Raw genomic sequence first — 27,743 nt, 5'->3', positions numbered from 1 at the left:
AGACTATTTAAAAAAGCGTTTGTGGCAATAAATGGAGGCTGCTGTTTGTACTTCAGAACATGGTCTATGTCGTTTGTCTGTCTCAATCGCGACAGCACACCCAACACCTTCCAGCCGTTTCCAGGAGCCCCACTGAAGGCAATCAACCCCCGGGCTGCCCAGCAAAGTCACCGGCAGCGGACCTCTGATGTTTCAGACGCCACCATTACGCTTCAGAGTTAACAGCCTTGCAGCGCTCTGGCTGACGCAGCCGCGGAAGCGCTTCCTGGGCTCTGCCCACCGCGGGTGGCTCCCCGAGAGCCGCAACCCCCGCGGCCGGTTCCCCGCAGAGCAGCCGCTATCCGAGCGGGGGGCGGTCCGGAGGCGGGCGCGGCACAGCACGGCACGGCACACGCCGGCCCGTCCCCTTCCGCCGCGCCGCTCGCCATGGTGGGGAAGGCCAAGCGCCCGCGGCTCCACCGCGCCGCCCCCCGGCCCTGGCCCGCTCGGGACCCGCCGCCGCCGCCGCCGCTCCCCGAGCCCGGCCCCGCTGCGGGCGGCTGGAGCGCGCCGGCCGGCAAGGTAGCGCGGGAGCGGGGCCGGTGCAGGGCGGCTCGGGGTGGCGGGACGCGGTTTGTGAGGGGCCGCCCGCCATGCGCGGGTTCTTCAGCTCGTGGGGTGACACCAGGGACCCCCCGCTGTTCCTGCGGCCGTGAGCCTGCTGTGACGCTCTTTGCGGGGCGGCTGCGTGTCTCTCACGCCGCTTTTCACGCGTGGGAACGTGTGGCAAGCCAGGGGGCAAAGCAAGGGAGCCTGGGGCTTCAGTGCTCCAGCATGAGGTGCAGCCTGTGCTTCGGGGGAGCCCCGGTGGGTTTTTGGGGCTATTGGTACTCCACGCTGTCAGCAGCCATGGCAGAGCTGCCACCATGGTGGAGCTGCCAGCATCATGGGGCTGCCACCACAGCATCCTAGGCCTTGAGCAGGCAGCGAGGAGAGCCTGCTGATGGGGACAGGGTGCCAGCGCTGCAGCTCAGTGGCTTTAAGGCTTTAAATCTGTCTTTTTTACAAAATGTGGGTGTTTGGCATCCGGAATTTCTTACTTTGGGGAGAAATAACCAGCATGCTTGCTACAATACAGGCACCAGGGTAATGCAAATGACTTTGTAACATACAGACCTGGGTAACTTTTGCTTAAACCAAACAGGGAGGTCAGTGGCAAGGCTCTCAGTAAGTAAGCACGTGTGCAAAATTATTTCAGCCACTGGTACCTATGACCAAGGAGCAAACACATGTGTGTTGACCATGCTCACAGAGAAACCAAGCACAATAACCAGTTTTAGTGTGGGGGTCATTACCAGTGGGTGCTGGGAGCAGCGCTGTAAGAGGCCACCCAGCTTGTTTTTGCAGTGGTTCTGTTCAATTTCAGGTGAGGGCAGGTGGAGATGAGCTGTCAGTTTCCACGCAGTCATTGAGGGGATTTAAGACCATGTCTCTTTCACCAGCTGTGCTATTAACACGCAGTTCAGGTTAAAGCTGGCTGACTCCTCCAGCCCCCTCACAGCAAGGACACAGAGAAGCTGTAAATGGTTTTTATGGAGCTATAGCTTCTCTTGTGAGGAGGGAGGAATTAGCTGTGCCAAATACAGCTGGTTTCGTACCACTCAGAAATTGTGTGGTGGTGCTGGGAGATACTGCTGCCTAATAAATTTTTTGAACCAGAGAAGCTACTGCAAAGCTGAGGACTTAGGGAGATTTTGTATGCTTAAAGGAACAAGATGCTGAAGATTTGGTAAGTCGCTAGTATAATAGCTACTGAATCTGCTTAACATCCATTGATTTAAGCCCCTAAATGTGGTCATTTGTTCCTTACCTGTATTGTTACGCGCTTACCACCTGTAATACGTCTGGCTGTTTCTGAAGATGCCGTTCGCAGTGCTGCGAGTAATACCTGAATTAACTGAAGTGAGGTGAGGTTGAGTTGAGATAGAAATCTGTTAGGAATAGAACAGTCAAAACGTGACTGTGAAACTTCTTTTTGGATGCAAGAGCCTGGGGGGGGCCAGGCCAGTGGGGTGACCTGCCTACCCCTGCCTGCTCCAGAAAGGCACCTGCACGCCACTGCTGGAAGGTGTGCCCGGCTCCTGTCTGGGTGGTGCTGGGTTTGATTTAAAAGAAAAGTAGATATATATTTTATTTTTTAAAAATGAATATTTCCCGGTGGTGGTTGTACTGATTCCTGCTTAATGTTTCTTTTGGATAAGGACTGGGACCTCTCATCTTCTGGTGTCTTTTCCGGGCTGAAGATTGACCCTGATACTCTAGTAAAGACGCTTGACTTTGACTCCAGGAGCATCATTTCCTCCAGAACAGGTTTGTTGTGATATTTTGAATGAGTGCCACGTTAGGTTGTGAACAGAGACACTGGGGGCTGTATTTGCAGTGGCCGTCAGAAACAAGCCCAGGAGATCTCAACCCAAACACAGCTTCCCATGTTCCTGCGAGGGCAGCTGCCTTTTGTACCCCGGTATTTTGCCAGCAAGCAGCTTGTTGTTCCTGAGCAGTGCTTTACCCATGGCAGCTTGATTACAGCCAGCGCTCTCCTGTCCTTTGCTGTTGCTAGGCAGCTGGCTCAAGGACTACTGGGCAGGAGAGTCCAGCTCACCAGGGAGTATCAGGAGAGTGTGAACAGGGAGGAGATTAATAGAGGCTTTTGTTTTCTAGTCCCACAACAAGGAAATGCTCCCTCTAGCTGCTTAGTGGCAGACGGAGCTTTTAATCTGAAACCAGGTTTCACCTCTCTGAATGAAAACTGATGGCACAGGAGCCTGTCCTGGTGCAGAAGATGCGTGTGACACCCAAATACCTCCTTTGCAAGCTAAATTAATTTCTTCCCTCCATGCAAATTAATACCGCTGTGGTGACACTATTTTCATGTACAGGGCTACTAACAAACCAAGCAGCCACCTGGGGGCTGGTGGTTACCCAGGCAGTGGTGAATGTCGCAGCCATAGCCTATCGGTCACATTTGTTCACAGAGAGAGGGAATGGGGAGGTTGTGTGAGGACACATTTGCTGGAGATGCTTGCCCTCTGCACAGAAACCTTCGTAAAATGTATTGTTTTCAAAACACTGAGCTCATTGTTTGTAACTCTCCTGGGAAAAGGACATGTGTGCATGTGAACGTAGCCATCTCTTTAATTAAATTAGACAGCGTGTTGTTGAAGGCTGACAGCCTGCAATCCTGGTCTTTCATTGCAGGCTACAGCTGTACACGTCTGGTTTATAAATAGACCCGTGTTGCTGGTCCCTGCGCAGTGCTGATGATGCAGATGTGCGGTGCCTGACTATGTCTAACCCTCTCTTGAGGCTGCGTGCTGGCTTCCTGCAGGCAGTGATGCTGACCCCAATGCTTTGTGCTCCCTCGCACTTTCCAGATGATCAGCTAAAAATAGCTGTTCATTTGGGGGCTCAAAACTGCAATTCAATGAGGCAAAAAGTGATTTGATTTTTTTTTTTTTTTTTTTTTCAATCTTCCCAAACTGCTGTGCCCTTTCTTCTTGTATCATACTGGAGCCATGTGGAGGCTTTTTCATTATGGAAATCAATTCATTTTTTTGTGCTAATTCAGTGAACTGTAACTAGGCTGTGCATACAATGGCAGACACCCTGGAGTTCGAAAAGAGGTTCTAGGCAGATGTGCTTTGTCTCCTGGGATCTCTGGTCAGCTGAGAGCCTGTTCAGCAGGAAATTCAAGTTGATTCCAGCCTTCCTCCCCCTTCTACCCATCTCCCCTTAGCTCAGTGCACAGGGCAGGAGGGTAGGATTCTCCTACACGTTGTTATTTTAAGATTTAATAGCAAGACAAAAAAGCATTTCTCTCCCACTTGCTTTTCAAGCTCTGAGAAGATCAAATTGGCAGACTGTGGGTAGGCTTACTCATGTTTCCTGTGCTTTTTACGGCTGAAGATTTTTTTTTCTGTCAAGGATGCTATGTGGTAGTTGAGATAGCTGGTATATTTGTCCTCCATGTGTGTGCATGCATGTGTGCCTCACATTACCTAAGATTACTTTACAGTATCTGAGATTGCTGTTATCTCTGTGTTTTGTGTTACGATCTGGCCTTGTGCTGGTGACACTTCAGGGACAGCCTAGAAAACTTCAGTGTGGGCTTGAAGAGGCTTGCAGGGCATGGGTGAAACCAGGGAGCAGTTAGATGGCTTGAACCTGGCAGGAAATGCTCTGCTGGATTACCAAGCCCAGCTGGCAGCTATGGATTTTGGCTCTGGTATCTGTCTTAGACCCTGCACCCCTCTGCTTTTGAAAGTGTAGTTCTCAGAAAGCCAGCATCCCACTCCATGGCTGTGTTTCTGTGGTCAAAGCTATCTGCATAATATATTTCTGGGTAAAACACTTGATCTTCCTCCTACTATTCTGACTCTGTTCCTCTCTCCACTGGGGTTTTCACATTGTGGATTTGTGCTTGAACTAGGGGACCTGATTTTTTGTCTTGACAGAGTGCAAGCACCACAGCTGTGTGAGCTGGAGGGCTTGCTGCTCATTCTGAAGCTGACAAATGTGGAGCTGGACCAGAAGGATTTGCAGGGTTGAGAGGCTGCTGAAAAAGTAAGGAAGAAGAGGTGGTGACAGTGGCTTGTGGCTTCCTCTGTCAGCACACCCGTAAACTGCTTAAGAGAGGATGGTGGCAGGTTGGATCAGCAGAGGGATGACTAGGTGACTGATGGTATATCTTTAGCTGACTACTTCTCTCAGGTTCCTTGTCCTCCTTCTACACCTAGGGTGTACTTTCTGGCTCCCTGCTTTCTCTCTGTCCATCCTCTGCCTATTTGACTTGCTTGCGTCGTTCCTTCCTCTCTTGCACATGGCCTGGGCACTCAAGGCAGCTTTTGCAGAAGTTCTTTATGTGTTGTCCAGCTGTAAAGGTATCTGTGTGCATGACAAACTGTTCTGCTTCGTTCTCTCTGGAGAAGGTGAGGTGACTTTGGGTTTCTGTCATCTTTTTATTCTAACACCAGGAGTTTAGAGAGGTAAATGAATGATGACACCAAGCTGGGAGGAGTGGCTGACACTCCAGAGGCTGTGCTGCCATCCAGAGACCTGGACAGGCTGGAGAGTTGGGCGGGGAAAACTTTAATGAAATATATCAAGGGAAAGTGTAGAGTTTTGCATCTGGGCAGGAACAACCCCAGATTCCAGTATAAGTTGGGGAATGACCTATTAGAAAGCAGCCTAGGAGAAAGGGACCTGGGGACCCTGGGGACAGCAGGATGACCATGAGCCAGCACTGGGCTCTTATGTGCAGGAAGGCCAATGGTACCTGGGGTGTATTAGAAGGGGGGTGGTCAGTAGGTCAAGAGAAGCTCTCCTGCCCCTCTACTCTGCCCTGGTGAGACCACACCTGGAATATTGTGTCCAGTTCTGGGCCCCTCAGTTCCAGAAGGACAGGGAACTGCTGGAGAGAGTCCAGCGCAGGGCAACAAAGATGCTGAAGGGAGTGGAGCATCTCCCGTGTGAGGAAAGGCTGAGGGAGCTGGGGCTCTGGAGCTTGGAGAAGAGGAGACTGAGGGGTGATCTCATTAATGTTTATAAATATGTAAAGGGTGAGCATCACAAGGATGGAGCTAGGCTCTTCTTGGTGACAACAAATGATAGGACAAGGGGTACAAACTGGAACACAGGAGGTTCCATTTAAATTTGAGAAGAAACTTCTCAGTGAGGGTGCCAGAGCCTGGCCCAGGCTGCCCAGGGAGGTTATGGAGTCTCCTTCTCTGCAGACATTCAAACCCGCCTGGACACCTTCCTGTGTAACCTCATCTGGGTGTTCCTGCTCCGGTGGGGGGATTGGACTGGATGAGCTTTCGAGGTCCCTTCCAATCCCTGACATTCTGTGATTCTGTAAATGAGGACTGTTAGTTTAGCAGCTGGAGGAGATGTACTTCACTTTGTTGTTACCTTCCTGTGTCTGCCATGAGCTGACTGTGCCCTGCCATATCCCAGTTCTTCTGAATGCCTTAGACTGTGGGGGTGATCGAGAGCTGGAGAAGCAAGTTGTGGAGAAAGGTAAATGCTTCTTTGAAAGCCTCAGATGATGTTAGTGCTTGGGGGTGACGTGTAGTAGGGATCATCTCTCCTAGCCTGGCCAGACTTTTTTCTCAGGGTTTGTGTTCATCTTTGCTGTCAAAAAGGGTGGCTGCCTTCTCCCCGTGTTCCTAGTTCCTAAGGCAGGTTTCAAGTTGCCCTGTCTTCATTCAAAGCAGCCTGCAGAAGGTTGGGAGTGTGGAGATATGTGTCAGTGTGGGGCTGTAACAAAGATAATCAGGGCAGCTTGGACTGGATACACAGAGGTAACATTTTTGAATCCACTGAATTATTGGGAGTACCTGTAAAATCAGCTGATAGTGGCAAATGAAAAATGTCCCTTGTGTACTGAATTTTTTACACTGTGCTTCATTCTATGGGTCTGGTCTCTTCCAGTTAAAATCTAGTCTGAGGAAGAGCTTGAAATTGGGTTACATTGTAGAAGATGCCAGCCCAGAGCTCAACAGTGGTCAAAAAAAAGCAAATTGGCCATTGAGAAGCAGGAGAAAAAGAGAATGACCTGGAGAGCACTGTTAGGCTCCATTAATAAATCCATGGTACATGCAGCTATATGATGCTACGTGTGGCCCTGATCCTCTCAGCTCAAAAAAGACGTAGCAGATCAGCGAAGGGCAGCAAGGCTGCTGAGAGGCCTGGGGGGCCTGTTTAGTTGTTCCGAGTTGTTGGCAAGTTCAGCATCCATAGCAGGGTTAGCGTCTCTGATAACACGAGTGGTTGTGTGTGCCCACGCAGGTGTGTGCCGGGGCTGAAAGGAGATGAAATGAAAGATGAAATGAAGGCCCAGTTTTTCTGAGGGTTTCTGGTGTATCTGTTGGAGACAGGGAGCCCTGTCGAAGTATCTGCTACTGTCATAGTCATGGTCTCGTTGCTTCACTTAGGTATGAAGCTGGTTTAATGTGCTTGTGGTGATGGGTGCGAGGCATTGGCCTAGGCTGTGCTGGAATCAGTAATTCTTGCGATGCGAGAAGGAAAAGGTTGAACTGTAATAAAAAATGTCACTAAAATGGAATTCATTTTAGGTGAGTCTTGCATGTGTGACGACAGAAAGCCAGTGGTCTAAAACGGAAAGTATTTTAGTATGGGAAGCTCTGAGCCATGCCGTACTGTGAAGCGGACCTGCTGCAACTACTTTTTCCTGCTCTGCTTCTTGTCTTTAATCATTAGCTCATCTTAACATCAGATTCCAGATGATTTCCACATGCTCGTAGGTAACAAAAGCCAGCAACATCACTGTGAACACTGCAGTTAAGTCCATGACTTGCTTGCTGAATGATTGCTTCCTATCAGTGTAGTTTACTTAGCCGCTGACGTAATGTAAATCAAATGCTTTGCCATAATCTAATCCATGCAAGGACCTCTGTCACTAGTGTGAGTAAATAAATCTCATCTGGGCAAGTGTCTGTAGCGTGGGAATTAAATGTTTCCAGCTAAGTCAGAAATAATGGCCTGTTGCGGCTTTTTTGCTTTAGCTTTCCTTCCTTGGTGTTTGCTCCTTGAAGACAGTTGCCTGGGAATGTCTCTTTTTTTGGAGTGGATGATGAACCAGTTGTGGAATTATATGAACAACTGGACTGACAGCTTCTTGCTTTATTTTCAGCTTTTCTGGAAGGGAACTGTGACAAGATGTGTTGTTGAGAAAGCAAAAATGCCATGGCAGCAAGTGCTAACACGTCACAGAATCACAGAATGTTGGGGACTGGAAGTGACCTCAAAAGCTCATCCAGTGCAATCCCCCCCGCCGGAGCAGGAACACCCAGATGAGGTTCCACAGGAAGGTGTCCAGGCGGGTTTGAATGTCTGCAGAGAAGGAGACTCCACAACCTCCCTGGGCAACCTGGGCCAGGCTCTGATGCCCTCACTGAGAAGAAGTTTCTTCTCATATTTAAGTGGAACCTCCTGTGTTCCAGTTTGTACCCCTTGTCCTATCATTTGTTGTCACTGAGAAGAGCCTGACTCCATCCTCCTCACACTCACCCTTTATGTATTTGTAAACATTAATGAGGTCACCTCTCAGTCTCCTCTTCTCCAAGCTCAAGAGACCCAGCTCCTTCAGCCTTTCCTCATAAGGTAGATGCTCCACTTCAGAATTGCTTGCAAAGTCTTAGCTTGTCATTTTGATTTCTGAGGTTGTGGCAAGAGTAGCTTTTGCTGCTGGTTGCTCCAGTGCCTTCTGTATTCCTGGTGAGCTACAAAAACATGAATTAAAACCATTGCTGCCTCTGGTCCTGGACCAGTTAAGAATCTTTAAGGAGACCATAAGGTCTGCCAGAGGTAGGTTTATGTTGGACATAAAAAAGAAATATATATATAGATATAGATATATAGATATATAGATATCGTATTTTTTTACGATGAGGGTGGTGAGTCACTGGAACAGGTTGCCCAGAGAAGCCCTGGGTGCCCCATCATTGGAAGTGTTCAAGGTCAGGTTGGATGGGGCTTTGAGCAACCTGATCCTAGTGAAAGATGAAAGGAGGATTGGACTAAATGGTCTTTGTGAGTCTGTGATTCTGTACCGAGGTGGGGGCACAGAGTGACGTAGGACATTAGCCTGAACAGGGGTTGGCCTGGGCCTTGCTGTTGCTGAAACCTGGATTGACAGAATGTGCGAAAACAGAGGGGAGTTTCAGGCGTGCACGCTGTAACATCTCTTGAGTTTCACTTTGCACCTTGACAGCTTTTGTCCTCTGATAACCAGAACTGCCTTGCACCATGGATTCTTCTGTCAGTGGCACAGAGCGGAGCAGAGGAGTGAAATTACTAAGCATCCAACAAGAGAGGAAGTCCCTTTTCCTCCTGAAGAAATGTGGAGACAAGAGAGAATAAAATCAGGCTGAATAGGAACCTGACAGTTCGGAATTGCTGGATTTTGCAGGCTTTGCTTTTCCACTTTGTCAGATAATCTGTGAGTTAGTTCCTTATGTCACCAAGCCTTCTTTCTGCAGAGTCAATGACTATGCCCTTCTGGTTTGCACCTCAGCTTCTGCTCTGGTGTTCCAGATTTGCTCTGTCTGTCTCGTATCTCTTTCTTCTCCTTGGGCTCTGCAGCCACTTGTCCAATTCTGTTCTTCTTTTGTAGCCTCAAATGAGAAGCAGAAAAGCTGTGGTTGGCTGGCAGTTGTGGTTCTGCTGCGAGACGATGCACTAACGTTATATGACATGATTTGCTTTCCTGTTTTTTTTTAATGGGTTATGTGCCAGAATCCACTTAAGACCTCTCCTCTCCCAGCATCGCAGTTCCTGCAGCGTGTGGACTCACGGCTACCCCTGCAGTAAATCCACTGCTGTGTTACTTGCAGAACTGTAGCCGTGGCCATTCCCCTTCCAGTCTTCAGGAGCTCTGACAGGATGCGAATCTTTGTGCCCCATAATTTATTCTTATATGTTTGTTTGATTTCTGCTTGTTTGTGGCCTTTAAATATTATGTTTCTTCCTTCTCTGTCCTCACCCTGATCACATTTCTCCATTGAATGCTGCAGTGCAAATCCTAGTTGTGCTGTGGGTAGGAGCAGGTTACTTGCGCTGCCTACTGCATCGTGTGGTCCCCTTCAGCTGTGCCTTCCTGGGTATTGTGCGGTGCCTGGTTTCATGAAGCTGAGAGGTTCCTCTTGTGTGGGGTTCTTTGGTTTGGTTATTTTTTTCCTGGCATGTTGGAGTGTTTAGCAATTGAAACACTAAAAAACCCCAACAACTTAATCCTGCTTGTTTTAATGAATGCATCCTTTCTGAATATCAGTTTTAAGCCTCCGCTGCTTTTTTTCTAATGCAAGTTTGTGCTATTTTTAAATCTTTTGCTTGTGTTGGTCATTCGCCACATTCCTAGTCTGGATCTTCTGATGGATCTTCATAATTCTGCTGCTGTCGCTTTTCTTCAGCGTTTAATTCTGTGCTGGCAGCTGTCACACCTGTCTTGTGTTTGTTTTGTGCTGAGCACCCTTCTCAAGCTGTTCCCCACCGTAACACTCTTTGAGATGGAAAGGGGTGAAAACAGTTTGCTCCACAAACTGAGAATGACGGTGAGCAGCCTGCGAGGAGCGGCTGTAGCATCTCCAATGTGTGTGTAAAATGCGACATGCTGTGCTAGTCCAAAATGACAAGATGTTCCTGCTCCATCTGTCTTTGTTGTTATCGGCCCAGGCTTTGGTCTGTGTGAATTTTGGGAGCACTGAAATGCGCTCCCTTGAGGTGGTGTCAGAGGTAACCTATTGGTGATGCTTTCGGTCATGCTGCACTGAAATTATTTTAACATCTTTGAAAATCTCTACTTGGCATATGGACTAGGAGGAGTGGCTGTTTGGGTGACATTTGAGCTTGCATTTCTCGCTTTTGTGGGTGGGGACTGGATATCAACATGGCTTTAAAATGGGGTACCCAAGCTCCATTAAAGGAACCTTTGGCTGTTGCTGTTGGGATAAAGCTCAGCCTTAAGCACTTGAAGTTGTGCTCCCAAGCCTGTCCCACTTACCTGCTGCCCCTGATGCAGGTGGCAGTGGCGGCTGCTTCTTGTGGTCTCAAGGTGGAGTAGCTCTGCAGTGTCCCTTGCTCTTGCCTCAACAGGCTGAAAATGATGCATGTCAGCCTTCGGTACCCAGACACCAGCTCCCCCTCCCTGCACAGCCTCAAGGGATGTGGGGAGAAGGGCTCAGGAGAGCCAGCAACTGTTTTGGCATTTCCTCATTCCTCTTTCATACTATTATCTCTGTCTTCAGCCACCCTGCAGAAGACAATAGTCAAAGTGCAGCTGCTTTCTGCCCTGGAGTGTTCTCTCCCACCTCTCTGTTGCCTCTCTCCTCTTCACCCACTTACCTTCTGCAAGATGTCCATGTCCTTTGTGTAACCTGCACAGGTCGAGGATGTGTCCCAGGGCTGGAATGTACAGGTCTCAGGTCACACTGTGGACTTCTCTCCGTAAGCTGGTGTTTTCCCTGACACTGTGTGTGAAAGTGCTTGAAACCTCCAACAGAGGAATTTGCAAGAAAGGAAAAATTCCCAGGAAAGGGGAAATGCTGGGCAGGGGGTAAACAGGCAAAGTGATACTCTTCACCACTCCCCCGGCCCCAAGGTTAGCGACGTGGCATCCAGAAATGGCTGGGAAGGACACTGCGTTATCTTTCTTCCATTATCTGGTGGAGCAATTCCTCTGCCTGTTTGCAGAAGCGCAGTCCAAAAAGCGTTGCTCACGTCCATGCCTTGAGCTGAGCTGTGACTAACCCTGTCCCTCACTGCACCCAGTGCAGAGAGCCTGAACTGGTGCCACTGGGCAGGAGGAGACCCTGACCCTGCTGGGAAACCTTTGGTCCCAGCTGAGCACCCACTGGGATGGGGCAGGGGGAGCCCAGTTCCTTTCTTGCACAGCAGCAAGCAGAAAATTGAACCTTCTGGAGAAGGAGCGCTGTTCACTTTTGACAACCCGGTATAGGACTTATTAATAGGTTTACAGACTTGATGGTAGCTGAAAATACTTTTATTTCAGGCTTAGGGCTACTGGAAGGCTGCTTCTGACTGTGAATGGGAGTTCCCATAAGGAGAGTGTATCTTGGCTTGAAGTGGAGGGAGCAGGTGAAGAGCTCGGAAGGATATAAGCTGACATAGCAAGGCTGCATCCAGGATAACCACCCTGGTAGTTTGATAAGGTGACAGGTGACAAATTACCATACCTAGGTAAATTATTCTAGGTAGCACTTTACCATATGCTCCCTCTTCATTGCTTCTTAGCTGAAATTTGTTTTTTTGACTGTGTCATTAGATGCTGCTCTTACCTTGACAACGCCAAATCATCTTGTAAGGGCAGTTCTGGTGTCTGAGTGTTTTATGACAGACCTCAGTCTACATGACAGCTCAAACAGGAGACTGTAGGTGGCCATAACTTGCCTCAAAGCCAGAGGGTCTGTTGCCTCAGTCCAAAGGATGAAAATCAGTGTGACCTTGCTTCAGGAGTCGAGTTGACCAAGTTCTCCAGCAGTGAACAGCTCTGGGGACTGCCTGAAATCGAGGACAGTGACCTGCTGTGGGTTGCTTCTAGGAGACTTTGGAATGGGAACCCTACTGGAAGCTGAAGGCAATGGTGCCTTAAATAAAAATAATGTTTTTTTAAAAAAGTAACAAATCCACACTGCTTAAAATTAGTTTAACAACTTATTGTCTGTGCAGTGTGGTGTTGGCTGTGAGAAGAGCCATATGAAACTCCACTTTAATTAGAGTCAGTGCAATTAAATGAAATAGCTGAATGAGTGTCTGAAACTTGCACTGCTCCAAGTGCTTTGCCTTCCCGTCTGGAGACAGACTGTTTCCATGTTGTGAGTGCCTTGTGCCAGATCATGGGAATCAGTTGTGTTAATATTTATGGAAGTAATTAAGTTCATTTTTTCTTCCCCTCCCTCTAGCTGTGGCTAAATCCTTCTTCTTAAAATTAACTTTTTTTTTTAATCCTCCAATTAGCTAGTGGTCATGGATACTGAGTGCTACACAAACACAGTAACATTTTCCAGAGTGCCCAAAGCTGCCAAAATATTTGCAGTCTGCTCCAGGGAGAGGAGGCTGTCGGTAGTGGGAAGAGCCTGAAATCATTCTTAGGAGTTTGAATGATGTGTCAGATCCCTGTAATTTCTTATTATGGTTGGTTCCCGTGGCCGTGCCTGCTGCGTAATGTTCCCCACCGGTGATGGTCGAGGTGCCCGCCTGCCCTGGAGCAGCCGTTTCGTGCTGCTTTTTGGGCTGTGTTGATGCTGGGTGGCCAAAGAAGAGTGTGGGGCTCAGTGAGGGACTGGGGACTCCTTTGGTGAAGCTTTGGTGAGGGAATAGAGTGTACTATCAGGAAGTTTGCTGATGGCACCAAGCTGGGAGGAGTGGCTGACACTCCAGAGGCTGTGCTGCCATCCAGAGACCTGGACAGGCTGGAGAGTTGGGCGGGGAAAAATGTAATGAAATATAACAAGGGAAAGTGTAGAGTCAGTCATCTGGGCAGGAACAACCCCAGGTTCCAGTATAAGTTGGGGAATGACCTATTAGAGAGCAGCCTAGGGGAAAGGGACCTGGGGGTCCTGATGACAGCAGGATGACCATGAGCCAGCACTGGGCCCTTGTGTCCAGGAAGGCCAATGGTACCTGGGGTGTATTAGAAGGGGGGTGGTCAGTAGGTCAAGAGAAGTTCTCCTGCTCCTCTGCTCTGCCCTGGGGAGACCACACCTGGAATATTGTGTCCAGTTCTGGGCCCCTCAGTTCCAGAAGGACAGGGAACTGCTGGAGAGAGTCCAGCGCAGGGCAATAAAGGTGCTTCTTCATGGTTATCAGTATGTAAAGGGTGAGTGTCATGAGGATGGAGCCAGGCTCTTCTCAGTGACAACCACTGATAGGACAAGGGCCAGTGGGTACAAACTGGAACACAGGAGGTTCCACTTAAATATGAGACGAAACTTCTTCTCAGTGAGGGTGCCAGAGCCTGGCCCAGGCTGCCCAGGGAGGTTGTGGAGTCTCCTTCTCTGCAGACATTCAAACCCACCTGGACACCTTCCTGTGTAACCTCATCTGGGTGTTCCTGCTCCATGGGGGGATTGCACTGGATGAGCTTTCGAGGTCCCTTCCAATCCCTGACATTCTGTGATTCTGGGGTGCTGCTCTGTGCTTCTGTGAAACTTTCCTCTGGTCTTGGTAAACCTGGGTGCTCAAGCGTGTGCTTTTTAGGTCAGATGTGTCAGTCTCTTGCGGCACTGAAGGGCTCGCTGAATTTGGGGCCAGTGTGCCCCCTTGGCTTCCTGGTCAGGCATGATGGGACACGGCAGCTTGGATGTCATGCTGTGTTTCCCTCCGTGTGATTATGATTCCCAAGCTATAAAAGGATACTAAACTAGCCAAGTATTCTCCTGCTAAATCACTTTAAAATGGTCAGACATCCTTATTACACAAAAATAGATCAGCCCTGCTTAGGGGAGGATACTGAAGCTGCAGTGTTACAAAAGAGGGTTATGAACTGAAATCCATGCCTTTGCTGTTCTAATGTTACAGCTTTGGCATAATCGAGTTATAAAATTATAAATGCTACAAAGGGAGAGGAGGCATAGTTCTGCACCGGTGGCAAAGATACCACCCAGTGCAAGTCCTGGTAATGAAACCCTCTCATGGGGCACAAGAGGAACAGTTTAACACTGTGTGAATTGAGAAACTGCATCCCAAGAGAGATGAAGAAACACTTGTGGAGAGGGCAGATTGACAGCTCTGGAAGCCAGAGCCCTTCCCTTGTCACCAGCAATGGTATGGAGTTGTGTCAAGCTGTCAAATGTATTTCTGAAATGTGCATCCTGGGAGTTTAATGTTTAATAGACGCTCTATTTAGAAAATTGGTAGAAGCTGGTAAAGAGCGGGTGAGGTGAGAGGTCTCCTTCTGGGTTGCCCCTTCTGACTTGCCTTGGCATGCTTTTGGGGTGCAGGAGTAAGTCAGTCGCCTCTTTCCTCTGCTAATACCCCTGGGAAATGTCCATGTAAGGCAGGTTATTTTGCTTGGGTATCCTTTCCAAGGGCTTCCACACTAGGATTGTCATCTACATACATCAGATTTCTGATTTACTGAGAGATAAATCTCTGCCAGGCTAATGTGGGTCTTATTTCAATTACAGGCTGTGTATTTAGTGGTAGATCTCTCAAGAATTGATGTCTATAATTCGGACTAAGTGGAATCTATAGTATTATTCTATGTAAGTTATCCTTTATTGGAATAGTAGTAGCAGGTCTAGCTTGCCTGAGATTTTGGCTTCTGTGTTTAATTTTTAAATTATACAGCCTCTTAATAGGGGCAGAGGTAATCTGTAATCCTTCAGTTACAGAACTAATGGCCCATAGGTTATAATTATGGGAAAACATGATACTCTCCCAGAGCCGTTTCCTTCTCTCAGGCTCCACTGATTGCGGTGCACACTTAAAAGTCAGTATATAGTGCTGGCTCCTGCAGCGAGTGCCATTCTGTTCAGGGGATCCTTGGGGTACAGAGGGATTCAAAGAGTCTTTGTGAGCAATTTATGGACAGAGGTTTTCTTCATGCTTGTGTAGAAATGTGTGCTTCAGCTGGAGATCTGTTTGCAGTGCTGCAAAAGTGGCATTATTGATGCTCATATGTGGCATAACTGGTAATGGCATATAACTTGAGTTTAACTTTCTAGTCAAGTGGCTTATAGAAAAAGGGGAAAGTGTAGGGTGGAGGGTTTTGTAGTGGTTTTTTTTTCATGGAGTTTTTAACTCGGTAAATGTCAATGGGCATTGTCTAAGCTAAATGTAGGAAACAAAACTATGCAAATATTACATATAGTGAAATATTTTGGTTTGTTTGAAATGGTGATTTGGACAGGTTTAGATCGAGCTAGCAGTGTTGTAAATGTACCATGAAGCTGATCGCAGAGAACGGATGCTGCAGAAGAACAGGCTGTCCCAGCAGATATTCAAGCAAGGAGTGACCATCAGCTGGAAGGTACTCTTGAAAGCATTGTATTTAGTGATGTTGCTAACCAACTGAAATGAAAACACGGTGTTTCAGAGGGTCCCTGGCAGGATATCCAAGGGCAAATGGGGGACACAAACCCTGATACTGTGTGCTTGACAGTGGGTAGAGGACATGCAGAAAGTAAACAGATCTGCTTAAAGAATTTTGACTTCTGTGGATGTTCATGCCGAATGTGGCTGTGCACGTGTGTGCTCTGGGCTAATTTGCTTCTCTTGAGTTTACCAGCTACATGGCTTTTAAAATTCATTTTTACTTATATCTGTTTTCCTCTCCCTTCCTCTCAAAATAAAGGTTACTTGTAAATTCAGGTCACTGAGTGTTCTTATGTAACTGGGAACAGGCTTCTTTAGCATGGGTAGGACATCGCCAGCTGCGATGGGTACAGGCTGTGTCTATACATCCAATAGTTACTTTGCGATGTGCTTTGAGTTGAAATAACCTGGTGTGCCTGTTGTTGGGGAAGCAGAGGAAGGCTGTTCCAGACTGCAGGAATTCTGCTGACAAAAATAGTGATTTTCAGTTCAAGTTGCTTCCTTCAGTGGCACTTTCATCTTTTTCTCAGTGAAGCTTCTGGCTGTTGCTTTTGATTTATGCCAGTGCTTTGTGACCCCACTGCCGGGGCTCTTCTGCATCTGCAGGGGCGCTTGTTGCTGTAGAGCCTGTACCTGCGTGGGTTTTATTTATGGAAGTAGCCTACAAATGTGTAGATACTGTTTATGTGGAATTATAAATTCTTCATGTCTTTTCTTGTTGCAAAATAGAGGGTGTTTGCCTGCTTACCTGTACTGGGTGTAGGTGGCAAGGTTTTGATGGCCAGGGGACCTGTGTGGGGAGAGGTCCATTGAGCTCTGACGCACCCACCACAGCCACAGCTCAGCCCATCAGCCACGATGCTGCCTCTGGGAAAACGTGTAATTCAGTAGGGGTAAAAATGCCAGGTCAGCCCATGGGGAGAACCACGATGGGTAACGGTGAGGAGGAAGGAGCGGCAGAGAGGAGCTGTGGTGGGCTGACTGTAACCCCATTCCCCCTGTGCTGCTCAGGGCGGGAGGTAGAGGAGTCAGGAGTGAAGGAGTGAAGCTGAGAAGGGAGGTGTGTGTGGGAAGGTGTTTTAGAGTCTTTCTTTCTCTCTACCTGATTCTGTTTTAATTGGCAATACCTTAAAATACTTTTTCCCAAGTCGAGTCTGTTTTGCTGTTGATGGTAATTGGTGAGTGGTCTCCCTGGTGTTTACCTCGACCCATGAACCCATCTGATTTCCTCCCTCTGTCCTGTTGAGAAGTTCGAATGAGGGAGCAGTTTGGTGGGGGCTGGCCAAGGTCAACCCACTGTGTAACTGTAGCTCAGTAAAAGTTGAAATTAAATTCAGTACCAGGTAGAACTGTTGCGCCATGGCTGTTCCTCTGCCTTCCTTACTGCCTTTTTCTACCGAACATCTTCTGGTGATTGTGCAGACCCAGAGACACCCTGGCAAGAGAACTGAATTCCTTTGCTTTTTGTTAATGCTCACAGATGCTTAAGCAAGTCATTCCCTCCATGTTTCTGTTGTGTGCCTCTCACAACATAGTGGCCCTCTGTGGCAGTGAAGAGTGTGGTCTAGCTCCGTATCATGAGGTCACAGTATTTTCTTTGCTAGGTTGAATGGAGAGAATAGATTGAATAGCATGCAGATGGACCCAAGGAAGAGATGCAGAAGGTAAATGCAGCAAATATCCTTTGGAGATAGCTTTAGAGGGAGGACTGTCCTCATGGCAACTGCAGAAATGAGCTGATAGGTATGCTTACTTGTGTCCTGAAGGTTGGAATTAGGAGCCTCTCCCCTGCTCCCTCTATTTGTGGGAGGAATGGGAACAGAACAGGACACAGCCATATACTCTAATCTAAGCCTAGGAAAGCACAGAATAGGTCTCAGGTCCATCCAGATGTTTCTTCTGCGTGTCTTTGTGTGGGACGTGCTGCCTTGCTCCAGCTGTGACCACATTGCTGACAGCTCTGAGCAGGAGAGGACGTGCCAGTGGCAGAACAGAACATCTCTCTGAGAATGCTGTTTTTCAGATGTTAGATGTGCTCATTAGAGGGCAGCATAATAACTCTTCCTTTTTCTAGGTCAGTTCTGTATTTTTAAATGAGATTTTTCTGCTCTGCAGGACACAGAACAAAATTTTCCAGTTCCTCCTTCAGATTTTCCTAGTGCAATAAGTGTATGCTCATATAGAAATGTTACCCAGTATAAGGAAACATAAAAAATTATAGTAAAAGTTTGCTTCTTGGAAGTTTGTAAGCGTTGTAGGCTCAAAGAAGACGGAGCTTCCCTAAGATTAACCACAAATGGCTAGCACCATCTGCGGAAAAGCAGCCAAAGGAATGTTTCACAGCCAACTTGTTTTTCACTCAGCCTAATTCTTATTTGACCTATATGTCCATACACATCTATTGATTTGTTTGCTGTGCCCCAGCTGCTGCTGTCACCTTTTTCTCCTTGAAGAAAATGTTAAAGAACTAGACTTGCTTCATCTGAAAGTAATCTTTAAACGAGATATGATAGTACGCCCCCCTGTCCTTTGTAATATAAATACTATAAATAACGATGGCACAGTCTTTAAAGGATAAGTGAGGCTGGGATTTGGAGCCCAACATCACAATACTTAAATGCATTATTTATTATGTAACATTCATAGAAGGCGGCTGTAGTGCTGTTTGGCTTTGCAGCTAGTGTATTTCTGGCTTCACAAAGAGCAGTGTAGAAATCCTGGCTAGGAGCGAACATCTCCAGTGCACATCTTTTTAGCAGTATTTTGCACACTGTTGACCTCTCTGGGGGACGTGAGCTGGTTAAAGGCAGCTGGAATAGCAGGAAAAATGGATTTTTCAGTTTTGGCAGCATCAGCCTTTGGTTTCCAACAGCTGGCTCTGATTTTGCAAGGTCCTCAGTAGAGGCAAAACTTCATTAACTAAAAGAAAACAAATATTTCAAGAGATGTACAACTAGCTTTTGCGTCTTGAGAACCTTTGCTGAACCTGCCTCTTCGTGAAGCTCCTAGGGTGGTGGGGCATGTGTGAGGACTAGCAGGGGGAGACAAAACACCTTTCTCTCTTTCCCGAAATGTGTTGGGTGTTTTCACATTACGTCTTGCAGGTATCTCCTCCCCTACCCAAAGGGCCACGTGCCCACCCAAAGGCACAATAGCTGCAGGTTTCTCCAGACTTTGTGGGTGCTGTGTGTTCCTCACAGGGATATCCTTGTCTGCTGCTTTCTGTCCTACCTTATTTTTTAGGGTGGCGATACCCAAGCCTGCAAACCTCTGAAGTGGAACAGCCTTCTTGATACTGGCAAACGTTCCTGGCGCAGTGGCTTGGATCAGCCCCACCTCCCGGAGAAGGGCAGATTGTGCTTTGCACTCTCTGCTCGGGACCCGCTGGGAAGCTGGCATTTCTTCGTGTCTTTGCTGCGACACCCCAGCGAAGGCAGGACTAACGGGAAGGTCCTCGTCAGGAGAGGAACGCTGAACAAAGCCAGGAAAATGTCTCATAGCGCCTGGCAGCTCTTGGGCCATTACATAAATTAATATCCTGTCAGTGGGGTAAAAAGATGAAACTCGGTCTTACACCGAGTGAAACACCAGTGATGAGTCTGTAGGTGCACGACGGGTGGATCTAAACCCATTTGACTCTTTGGTCCATATTAGGAAACCAGCAGGCACAGTGCTCATGCCAGCAGTCCTCTTCAACATGGAGAAGTACTTTCCTGCCAGCATCTTCTGTGCAAGATGGAAAGATCTTGTGCTGGCCCTTCTTTTACAAGGGAAAATCTCTCTCTCCTGAGAAATTCTGTTGTGGATGTGGGTGTTCTCAGCAGATGCATTTTGGGCACAGTCAGCCTAAGGATTGCTACCGCTTGGGAAGGGGTGTGTAGTTTTTTTGCTTGAGGAAGATGTTCTTTGCAGGAATGATGCCAGACCACATTCCCCTGTGAGTGTGGGGATACTGAAGCACGGAGAGGTAAGGGAACAGTTCTCAGAGCTCTCTGGTTTGCTTCTCTAGTCCCAGAGCTGAGAAGCCCAAGGCAATGCCAAACGTCTGGCAGCTCTGAAAACCAACAGCAGGGAGTGGCAGAGAAACACCTACTGTGGTTTGATCCCCCCATTATTTCTTTTGATGACATGGGTGTTCTTGCAACATCTCTCTTCTGGCAGCGGCTGATCTCATCGCTGCATGGGGTATGCGGATGGGGCTCTGGTGAGAGAGCTCGTTGGTGCTAATGCAGGCGCGGTGTGAACGCTGTGCAGCAGTGCATGTGTCTGCCTGTGCTGCTGGCAGGGCTGCTGAGAGCTTCAGGCACTTAAAATGACAGGGCTCCACCACTTTGTAAGTTTTTCTTGCTTTAAAGTAGATTTTACCAGTAGAACGTCGTTCCAGTGTGGCTGACTGGTCCTGTCCTGCAAGGTTCAAATAAAGAAATGGGGAACAGGTGATGGGATGGAGAAAAAAGCCAACCAACCAACCAAATTGCTGCCTCTCCTAGAGGGGACCAGATTTTGATTTTCCCTTTTTAAAGATTTCATTTTCGTTTAGGTGAGCCAAATGGGCATGTTGGAGTAGAATGGCTTGCTCTAATTTAGGACCTGTTTGAAAAAAGGAAAATTATCTGGTGTGAAAATCACTGCTGGAAAGACGAAGGGTCCCCGGCAGAGCGGTCAATGCCAGTTTTGGCAGATGAAGAATGCCGTAGGAGGTCTGTAGGGAGGTAATGATTGTGGTGATCTGTCGAGGGGCTTGGTAAAGCCGCGGGACAATGACCGTGTGTCCCCTGGTGCCAGGCAGAAGAGGAGCGGGCAGGGGGATGCAGGGCTGCCCAGGGGAAAAGATGCTGTGGGAGTGTCGTGTGTTGCATAAGATGGCAGAGCCCGTGATCGTATGAGTGCCTCAGGGCTTTTGGGAGCTCTAAATTGTTCGCTGAAGCAGAAGAGCAGTTGGGACAGCACAAAAGCAGCAGCCACCAGAAGTGTCGGAGGCTGTAAGAGGCAGTGAAGCAGTTTTTCGACCAGTGCAACTTACAGGGCGGTCTGTGCACCCATGAGGAGGGAGGCAGACTTGAGGTGCTTGGACACCTCCTGGAATGAGCGTTTTTCATGGGTTAGGCTTGTTGGACTGTGTAATCACCACCACCACCACCAAAAAAAAAAGTAGTTCACTGTATCACATTTGAATACTGGAATTAGTAAGACATTTTCAAGGTTAAATAAAGGTCATTATAATCATACAGTCTTCATGTTCATGAAGACACTGGGTCACCTTTGTCTGTGCTTCAGGGGCTTCTGCTTGGCATCTCCAGTCTTGACCTTGTGGTGAAGCGTTTACTTATCAATGGTAGTCAGTTTTATCATGCTGCGAAGAAAAAAGTCAGCTTGTTTCTGGTTTGGACATCACTTGCCAGCCCTTTGAGCTGGGAGGGCTGTGTGCTTTTGTGGGGCAGGAGCAGGTACCTGGGTGCAGCAGATGCCAACCTGTAGTAGGTGCTTAAGATTGTGATCGAGTTCTCTCTCCACCCCAATCGCAGACCAGAGTAGCATGGATTTCATGCCTTGTGCTTCTCCAGGTGATTATTTGTCTAGCTCCCTTCTTCAAATGCTTTCCCGTTTTGAAATCTGCTATGTGTGCTCCAAAAAAAAAAGAGGGGAAGAATGGTCAATGAAGCTCCTGCCCATTGTTGCCCAGCTGCATGTAGGCAAAGCTGAACCGTGAGATGGGGGCTGGAGGTCAAACACATGCCTGTAGCAAACTATTTGGGAAGCTTTCCCAGGTATTTTCACCCTTTTTCCTACTTTGTATTTATGTTAGTGTTGCAGTCCTCTGTATGTGCAGCAGTTTATAAAGCCACTTATAATGCAAGTAGTGTTGGAACAGAACGATTAAAATGTGCCTGGGATCAAGCTAATAATTCTTAAATAATGTAAATAATGAAAGTCTGCTGGTATTGTACAGGCTGAGTTGTTGAGCTCTTTTCCCTGTCTAAATCTAAAATTATCTTGTTTATTTTGACTAAGCAGGCTATTGGGTAAAATTAATTAATATGATATGTAATATATGGCTGTTCAGTGATAGAAGATAGAGTTGGATTTTTGTTCCTTTGGTGCTCCCAAACTGTTGGGTGTTTGGGTTCCCTGGTGTGCAGCAGCTCCGACAGCTGCAGATGGTGGGATTAACTCCTTGACGTACGGTTGTGCAACAGATAGGCCAGCATGGGGAGGGGGAGCGCTACGCTAATCTGCCGCAAAGACTTAAAAATCAAGGGCAAGCTCTGACGTGATTACTTTTTTCATTTCCCTGTCAATGCATGGAGTGGTAGGAGTGGGGAAACAAACCCACGCCATGGGGAGCCTGGGACCAGACATGTTAAAGAATCCAAGGAGATCTGCCAGGAAAGAAGAATTAATCAACGGTTTTAAAAAGCTAGTGGAAATTTTTCTCTGATCCTAATGAGCTCTGAGTAAGGTTCACAGTAATTACTTCGTGCAAACTCTGGTCGGAGCAGTAAAGAAGCATCTTTAGAAACTCTGCTTTTCTTTCTGCTGGTGTGTAGGCGATGCCCGAGTACTTGAGGCTGTGAATGTGTAAAGCAGGGGTGTGTCAAATTAATTTCCACCGAGGGCCACATCAGCCTGTATAAATGTAACTGCTCCTACACTTACACAGTCCTAAAATGACATTTGGCCCTTTGGAGGCAACCATGAAGCTAATGTGGCCCTTGGTGGAAATGAGTTTGACACCCCTGGTGTAGAGGGTGATACCAGGGTTCATTAAGCTTCTTTAGCACAGGGGCAGAAAAAGCACCCATGCCTCACCTCAAAAGAAAAAGCCATTAGCCAACCTGGATATATGAGCTCGTAACAGTGTCTGCGGTCAGAGGCAGTCCTTTCAGAGCACTCATGTTTATCTGTAAATCAGTTGCTAAAGGCATGGAAGATGAGCAATGATTAAATGGATCAGAGCTCTTCTGCCTGGAAAAGATGACTATCCATGAAAAGAGGAGCTGCTGAAATTTAGCAAAATATGATTGCCACAGAGGTTGAGATTAGGCTTATTCCCACTTTCTTCCAGTGAGATAAGTGAAAGAAATAAAGTTAAACTAGAAGATGCTAGGTTCAGAATGGGTGAAGATCCTTCAGGAAAAGGGCAGTTCAGTTGTAGGACTCCTTGCACGTAGGTGTTCTGAATTTCTGGTACCCGCATGGGCTTTAAAATAACTGGTCAGATCTCCCAAAATAAAAATACATTGATGGTACTAAATGCACCCACTCTATACTTGGGCATACATCGCTGGCCCTGCTGGATGTGTGGTATTTGCTTGCATGAAGCCTTGGTCAGGCCTGCTATGTTCTTAGCCCAGTGGTACTATTTACTAGTGGTAAAGCTGGACAGAAAGGCTCAAACTCCAGCCCTCAGAGTGCCTTCTGTTAAAGCTCCGTGAGGCTTTAGGGGTAGCTTCTGCTGATGCTGGCAGGAGCAGTGTTTGCTTACTGAACAGAACAAAAGGCAAGGGGGGGCTGGCCATGGCTGCGTGTTACATTAGGCTGACTGCATCTCCTGTGTGTCACATCTTTGGGTTTCCATTATGTTTGCAACCCTGGCAGCAATTGTAGGTGATGTCGTATCTGCCCATTTGTGCAGATGTTTTAATCACGTCTGCTGCATAACTGGGCAGCTGGATTTGTAAGGCTGTGGAGGGGACTTTCAATTGAAATACATGGGCTACTAATCTTGAATTATTCCCATGCCAGTCAGTAGTGCCTGTGGTATGTCAGTCTCTGCGGAGCCTTGCAAAGAGAAGTGTTTGAATGAAAACCATCAAAAGGATAAAAACAGAGGTTTTCCCAGAAATATGAAAGAGGGATTCTGGAGACTTTCCCTGTATTCATCTGTTCTGCTAGTTAGGCTTTGCACATTGCAGCAATGTCTGTCCTTGCAGCAGCCGCAGATACATAGCCAGGCACTTCACAGCAGTGATGCCCTTGTCACCTTCTGTGTGCTGTGAAGAGCCTGTGAGGATGCTGGATGGTCCCTCAACCCACAGTTCCAGTGGCTCTTCTTTGTCTTCCAAAGCTACAGACACCTACAGCTGGGGATGGGGCTGAGGGGGTGCCAGGACACCTGATCCCAGTCCCAAATACATTCCTGATCCCAGTCCCAAATACATTCCTGATCCCAGTCCCAAATACATTCATGCAGCGATGCTGCCATTTGGCTATCTTAGCATAAAGGTATCACTGTATTTCTAGTGAAATTTAAAAGCTGATATGAAAGTGTTCAAGAATCTGACCTTGCACAGTTGCCTTTAATACCATTCTATGGCAGACCTGGTGGAATGCAGAAGAGGTGATTAAAAGTATTTCAGGGGTACAAGTTAGGCTTTGGGCTTTTTCGTCCCTTCTGTCCGTGGTGTTCTTGTAACTGGCTGAAAATTGCTGAATCTTCCCAGTCTGTTTTGCAGTCATTAGTCTGTACTTACTTTCTTCTCTTCTGCGCTTCCCACCGGCCTTCAGATCTGTCATGGAATTAATTGGTGAGGAACAAAGAAGAGGGAAAGAAGTTTGTCCACTGCATGTGGCAGGAGTTTGCTGGCAGTGCGATCTCAGGCAAAGTGCAGAAATGATTGATCAAACAGCCTTTCTGTAAGAGGTGTCTGCTCCACGTTTCTTGCTTCAAGATAGGGTCTGCAGGTTTTGTCTGGAAAAGGTCTGGGGCCAAGACTGGAAATGTCTGCTATTGTTGCACTGGGGAGGAGAGCAGAAGTCATGGTTAAACAAGCAAACAGGGCAAGAATATAATGAACGATAGAAAAGCTGACTCTACTGGCCTGGAAAAGGGTAACCTGAGCCCCAGTGGCTGGGAAGCAGCTGTTTGGGGGCTGAGTGGGAGGCAGAGGCAGCAATCAGTTGGAAAGGGCAGGGACTGGTTGGATTACCTAGGGTGGCATTGAAAGGCAAAACTCATCACCAATTACTCATGCGCTACCTGAAAGAAAATAAGGTGGGGCAAGCCTTTTTTTTCCTTCCTATTTGTTTAGTATCACCCAGGATCAGGCACTGGGGGTTCCTTAGGCTTGAACTTTCTTCCTGCCCCTTTGTCCCAGCAAAGGATGTGTTTGGCTAATGTCCCAGCATCATGTTGTCATATCATGTCCTGCCTCTGGTCACCTTCCTTCTCCCATGCTGCACGTTGCCTCATTTTCCAGTGGAGCTGTGGTGGCTGCCTTTTGACTGTTTGTTCTTCTAATTAGGTCCTTGGGAAGAGGCACCCAGCTGAGAAATCTGTAGCTAGAAACATTAAAGAAGAAGGTGAAATTGAGGAGGAAAGAAGATTTTTCAGGCTGTTGATGAGCTGATGTTAAAGCAGGTCAAAACCTGCTGATTCGATCTTGACCCCTGAGCTGTTTCTTAAAGCAACTTCTGTTTTGTACTTCTAGGCTGCTATCAGGGTGGGAATTGGTGCTGGGGTGTTTGATCAGGAGGCTGTTTTTTCTCCTGCTTGTCTGATGGTGAGACATCTGCATTTCTGTGGTTGCTGTGGGTAGGGGAGCTGTGCCTGCATGGCCCTTTGGAGCAGCACCACTATGCATTTTTATTGCTTGGTTTGAACAAATCTAGAAGAACCTTGAAATCAGGATGTTTCAGGGTCCAACTCGGCCTTGCTGCCGCTTCTGTCGCAAAGTGTCAGCAGGACTTTGGATGGAAACCTTAAACCAAAAAGTCACCTCTAATGCAACTCTGAGATTGTACCTTATTTCCAGCATTATGCCCACTGCTGCAGTTACCAAGTTAGATCTTCAGACCAGAGGCATGAAGCAATGATGTTATGGTTTCTCTTGCTTCTCAGGGCTTGGTCAGTGCTGTCACTGCCGAACCTCTTACTGTGACAAGATCTTCCCCACCTTCCCACATGGTTTGGCAAATGAACGGGAGTACTGAGTCAGAACAAAAGAACAGCCAAGTTGGGCAATCCCATCTTTTGACAGCAACCAGCAGGAAAAAGCTGGGGAATATAGCAGTACTTTCCTCAAATTGCTTAACTGGGCACTTAAAACTTCCAGTGCCTGGTAATTATTACAAAAAACAAACTACTGAGCTGTAGAAGTAAAAGGCTGTAGATGCTGCCAGTGCCAAATCCTCTGAGCCCCCCTGTTGCTCCAACCCTGAGGGGTTCTGCGGACATTCCTGCTGCCCTTGCTTTGTGAGAGTGCTCGTGTGCTCATTCATGGCAGGCTGGAATAAAGGCAACAGCTGGCCTAGAGACATGTTACTGCTGATCTATTTTAGACAGCAGTTAAAATATATTATGGGCACTATAGACCTTGAGGCTGAAGTCTGAAAGATCAGTCCAGCTGTCTCAAACAACTTGCTGAAGATGAGGCCTGCTTCTTCCTCCCCCTGCTCCTCACCATGTGTTTTCCTGGTGTGATGCTGATTTTATTTGGTTCAGCTCTCTAAACTAGCAGAAACTAACCTGGGTGGAAGTGAGTTAGGTGTTCCTGCTGGAGGTGCACAGCAGGGCTGGGGCAGGCATGGCAGAAGGCTGCTGCTGTTGGAGCAACAAGCTCTTGGCTGAGCTAAGCTGAGCTCTTGTTTGCCACCACCCTGAGCTGCTCTCTCCTGGAGTCTGCCTGCTGTTGTCTCCGTGCCAAGTTTCCAAATGTCATGTGTTGATAATGCCGCTGGTATTGATACTGCTGCGCATTGCATGTCGATCTTTCCAGAGGAAACAGCCCTGTCTCTGTGTCATTAACAGAGAAGTCGATTGCAATTGATTTTTATTTTTTTTTTTTTTCCACTAGTTCCGTTAGAGACGAGCAATCCAATGTTGCATTTGGTATTCCCTGGAGCAGGTCAGCACCTTCCAGACCTCCTCCCTGCTCCCAAACCACCCCTGAGCATCCTGTCAGCATCACAGCAGACTCTGGGAGTGTGTCCGCACAGGCAGCCCCCTATTCTTGGACCCAGCTGGGAAGCCATGCTGGAGACATAAATCAGCTCTCCTGTACTTGTATTAGAAGGATGTTATTCTGGTTTTTAACATGAATGCAAAGCCCTTGTGCAGAAGTGAGTGCTCTCATTGTGGTGATGAATATTTGCTGTGGACAGGGCAATCCCTTTAACAGGAGGTGAAGTGTTGGCATACAGAGACCGTGGAGTGGTGTACTGGAAACATTGCCTGTACGGGCATGTAGTGGAAGAGGCTGTTAGTGTGCCAAGAAAGCAGATTTACTGAACAGAGAGTTTATTAAATTAAGCCAAGGCTCCTTCTCTGATGCATCGCGTAGCAGAGGCTGAGGACTGCATACCTTAGGTGTGGCTGGCAACACTTCAGACTTTTTGCCTATTGCCTGACATGTTTTTCTGGAATATGTATTTTGATTGAATCCCAGCTTGATTATAGGTACTGAAGCGCTATTTCTGCTTAATGGAAAGTCTTTTGGGGTGGGAAAGCAGAGGAGTGACATTTCAGCTTCCTTGTCATAGCTCTGCTGCTGTGCTCTGGACTTAAAGGCAGACCGAGCCTGAGGAATGCGTTCAGTTCAGGCCATCCAGCAAATCCTTTTTCTCGGGGCTAAATTTGCTCACGGGCTCAGGGTTCTGCGCAACTAGAAGGCAATCCACACTTCAGATGCCAAATTAGAAAATCTCCCCAGGAAAGTCAGGGAAACTGTTCAGTGGGAAGAACACTTGTGTGGATCTTCCACAGCTTTTGTCTAGTTTCTCCCAGCTAGTTTTGACATTCATCTCTCGACCTTCATGGCTCAGTTCTTCTTCCTCCTTCACCGAGAAGACATTTGTGATGTCATCTGTTCTCTTCACTCTGTGTGCGCTGCTGAAAGGCCTGCACAAGTCCCACTTATTGCTGTTCTTGTGATGGTTTTGGTTTTTTACCCTGAAGTTACGTATCTGCATTTCCATTTCTGGCTGACGTTATTGTATTGCCTGGAAATATAACTCAGTATTGATCACAGTGCACTCAGCAGTTGAATTAGTTAATATATATTAATTATGTGTAACAGTATGTCATTCCATAATGTTTGTTAACTATGAGTTTAAGTAGCGTTGTGTGTTTGTATTGAGAAGAAGGGCATGGAGAGACCTTGGACTGGGGTGCTGTGTTTGCTTTTGTT

At 47.5% G+C, this 27,743-nt stretch overlaps 1 protein-coding gene across 1 annotated transcript in view; it reads left to right on the top strand.

Annotated features, from left to right (window-relative positions):
• Nucleotides 1–249: 249 nt before the first annotated feature.
• The window catches only part of SLX9 (SLX9 ribosome biogenesis factor), a 51,043-nt gene continuing 23,549 nt past the window's right edge, over nt 250–27,743 (top strand). The window contains exons 1-2 of the mRNA XM_065840954.2: nt 250–561; nt 2,241–2,349. Of these exons, the coding sequence (XP_065697026.1) occupies nt 427–561; nt 2,241–2,349 (244 nt within the window). The 5' untranslated portion in view covers nt 250–426. The remainder of the gene's footprint in view (nt 562–2,240; nt 2,350–27,743) is intronic.

Source organism: Patagioenas fasciata, chromosome 7 (genome assembly GCF_037038585.1).
Source record: "Patagioenas fasciata isolate bPatFas1 chromosome 7, bPatFas1.hap1, whole genome shotgun sequence".
Classification (NCBI taxonomy): domain Eukaryota; kingdom Metazoa; phylum Chordata; class Aves; order Columbiformes; family Columbidae; genus Patagioenas; species Patagioenas fasciata.
This window is presented reverse-complemented; position numbering and strand designations above follow the sequence as displayed.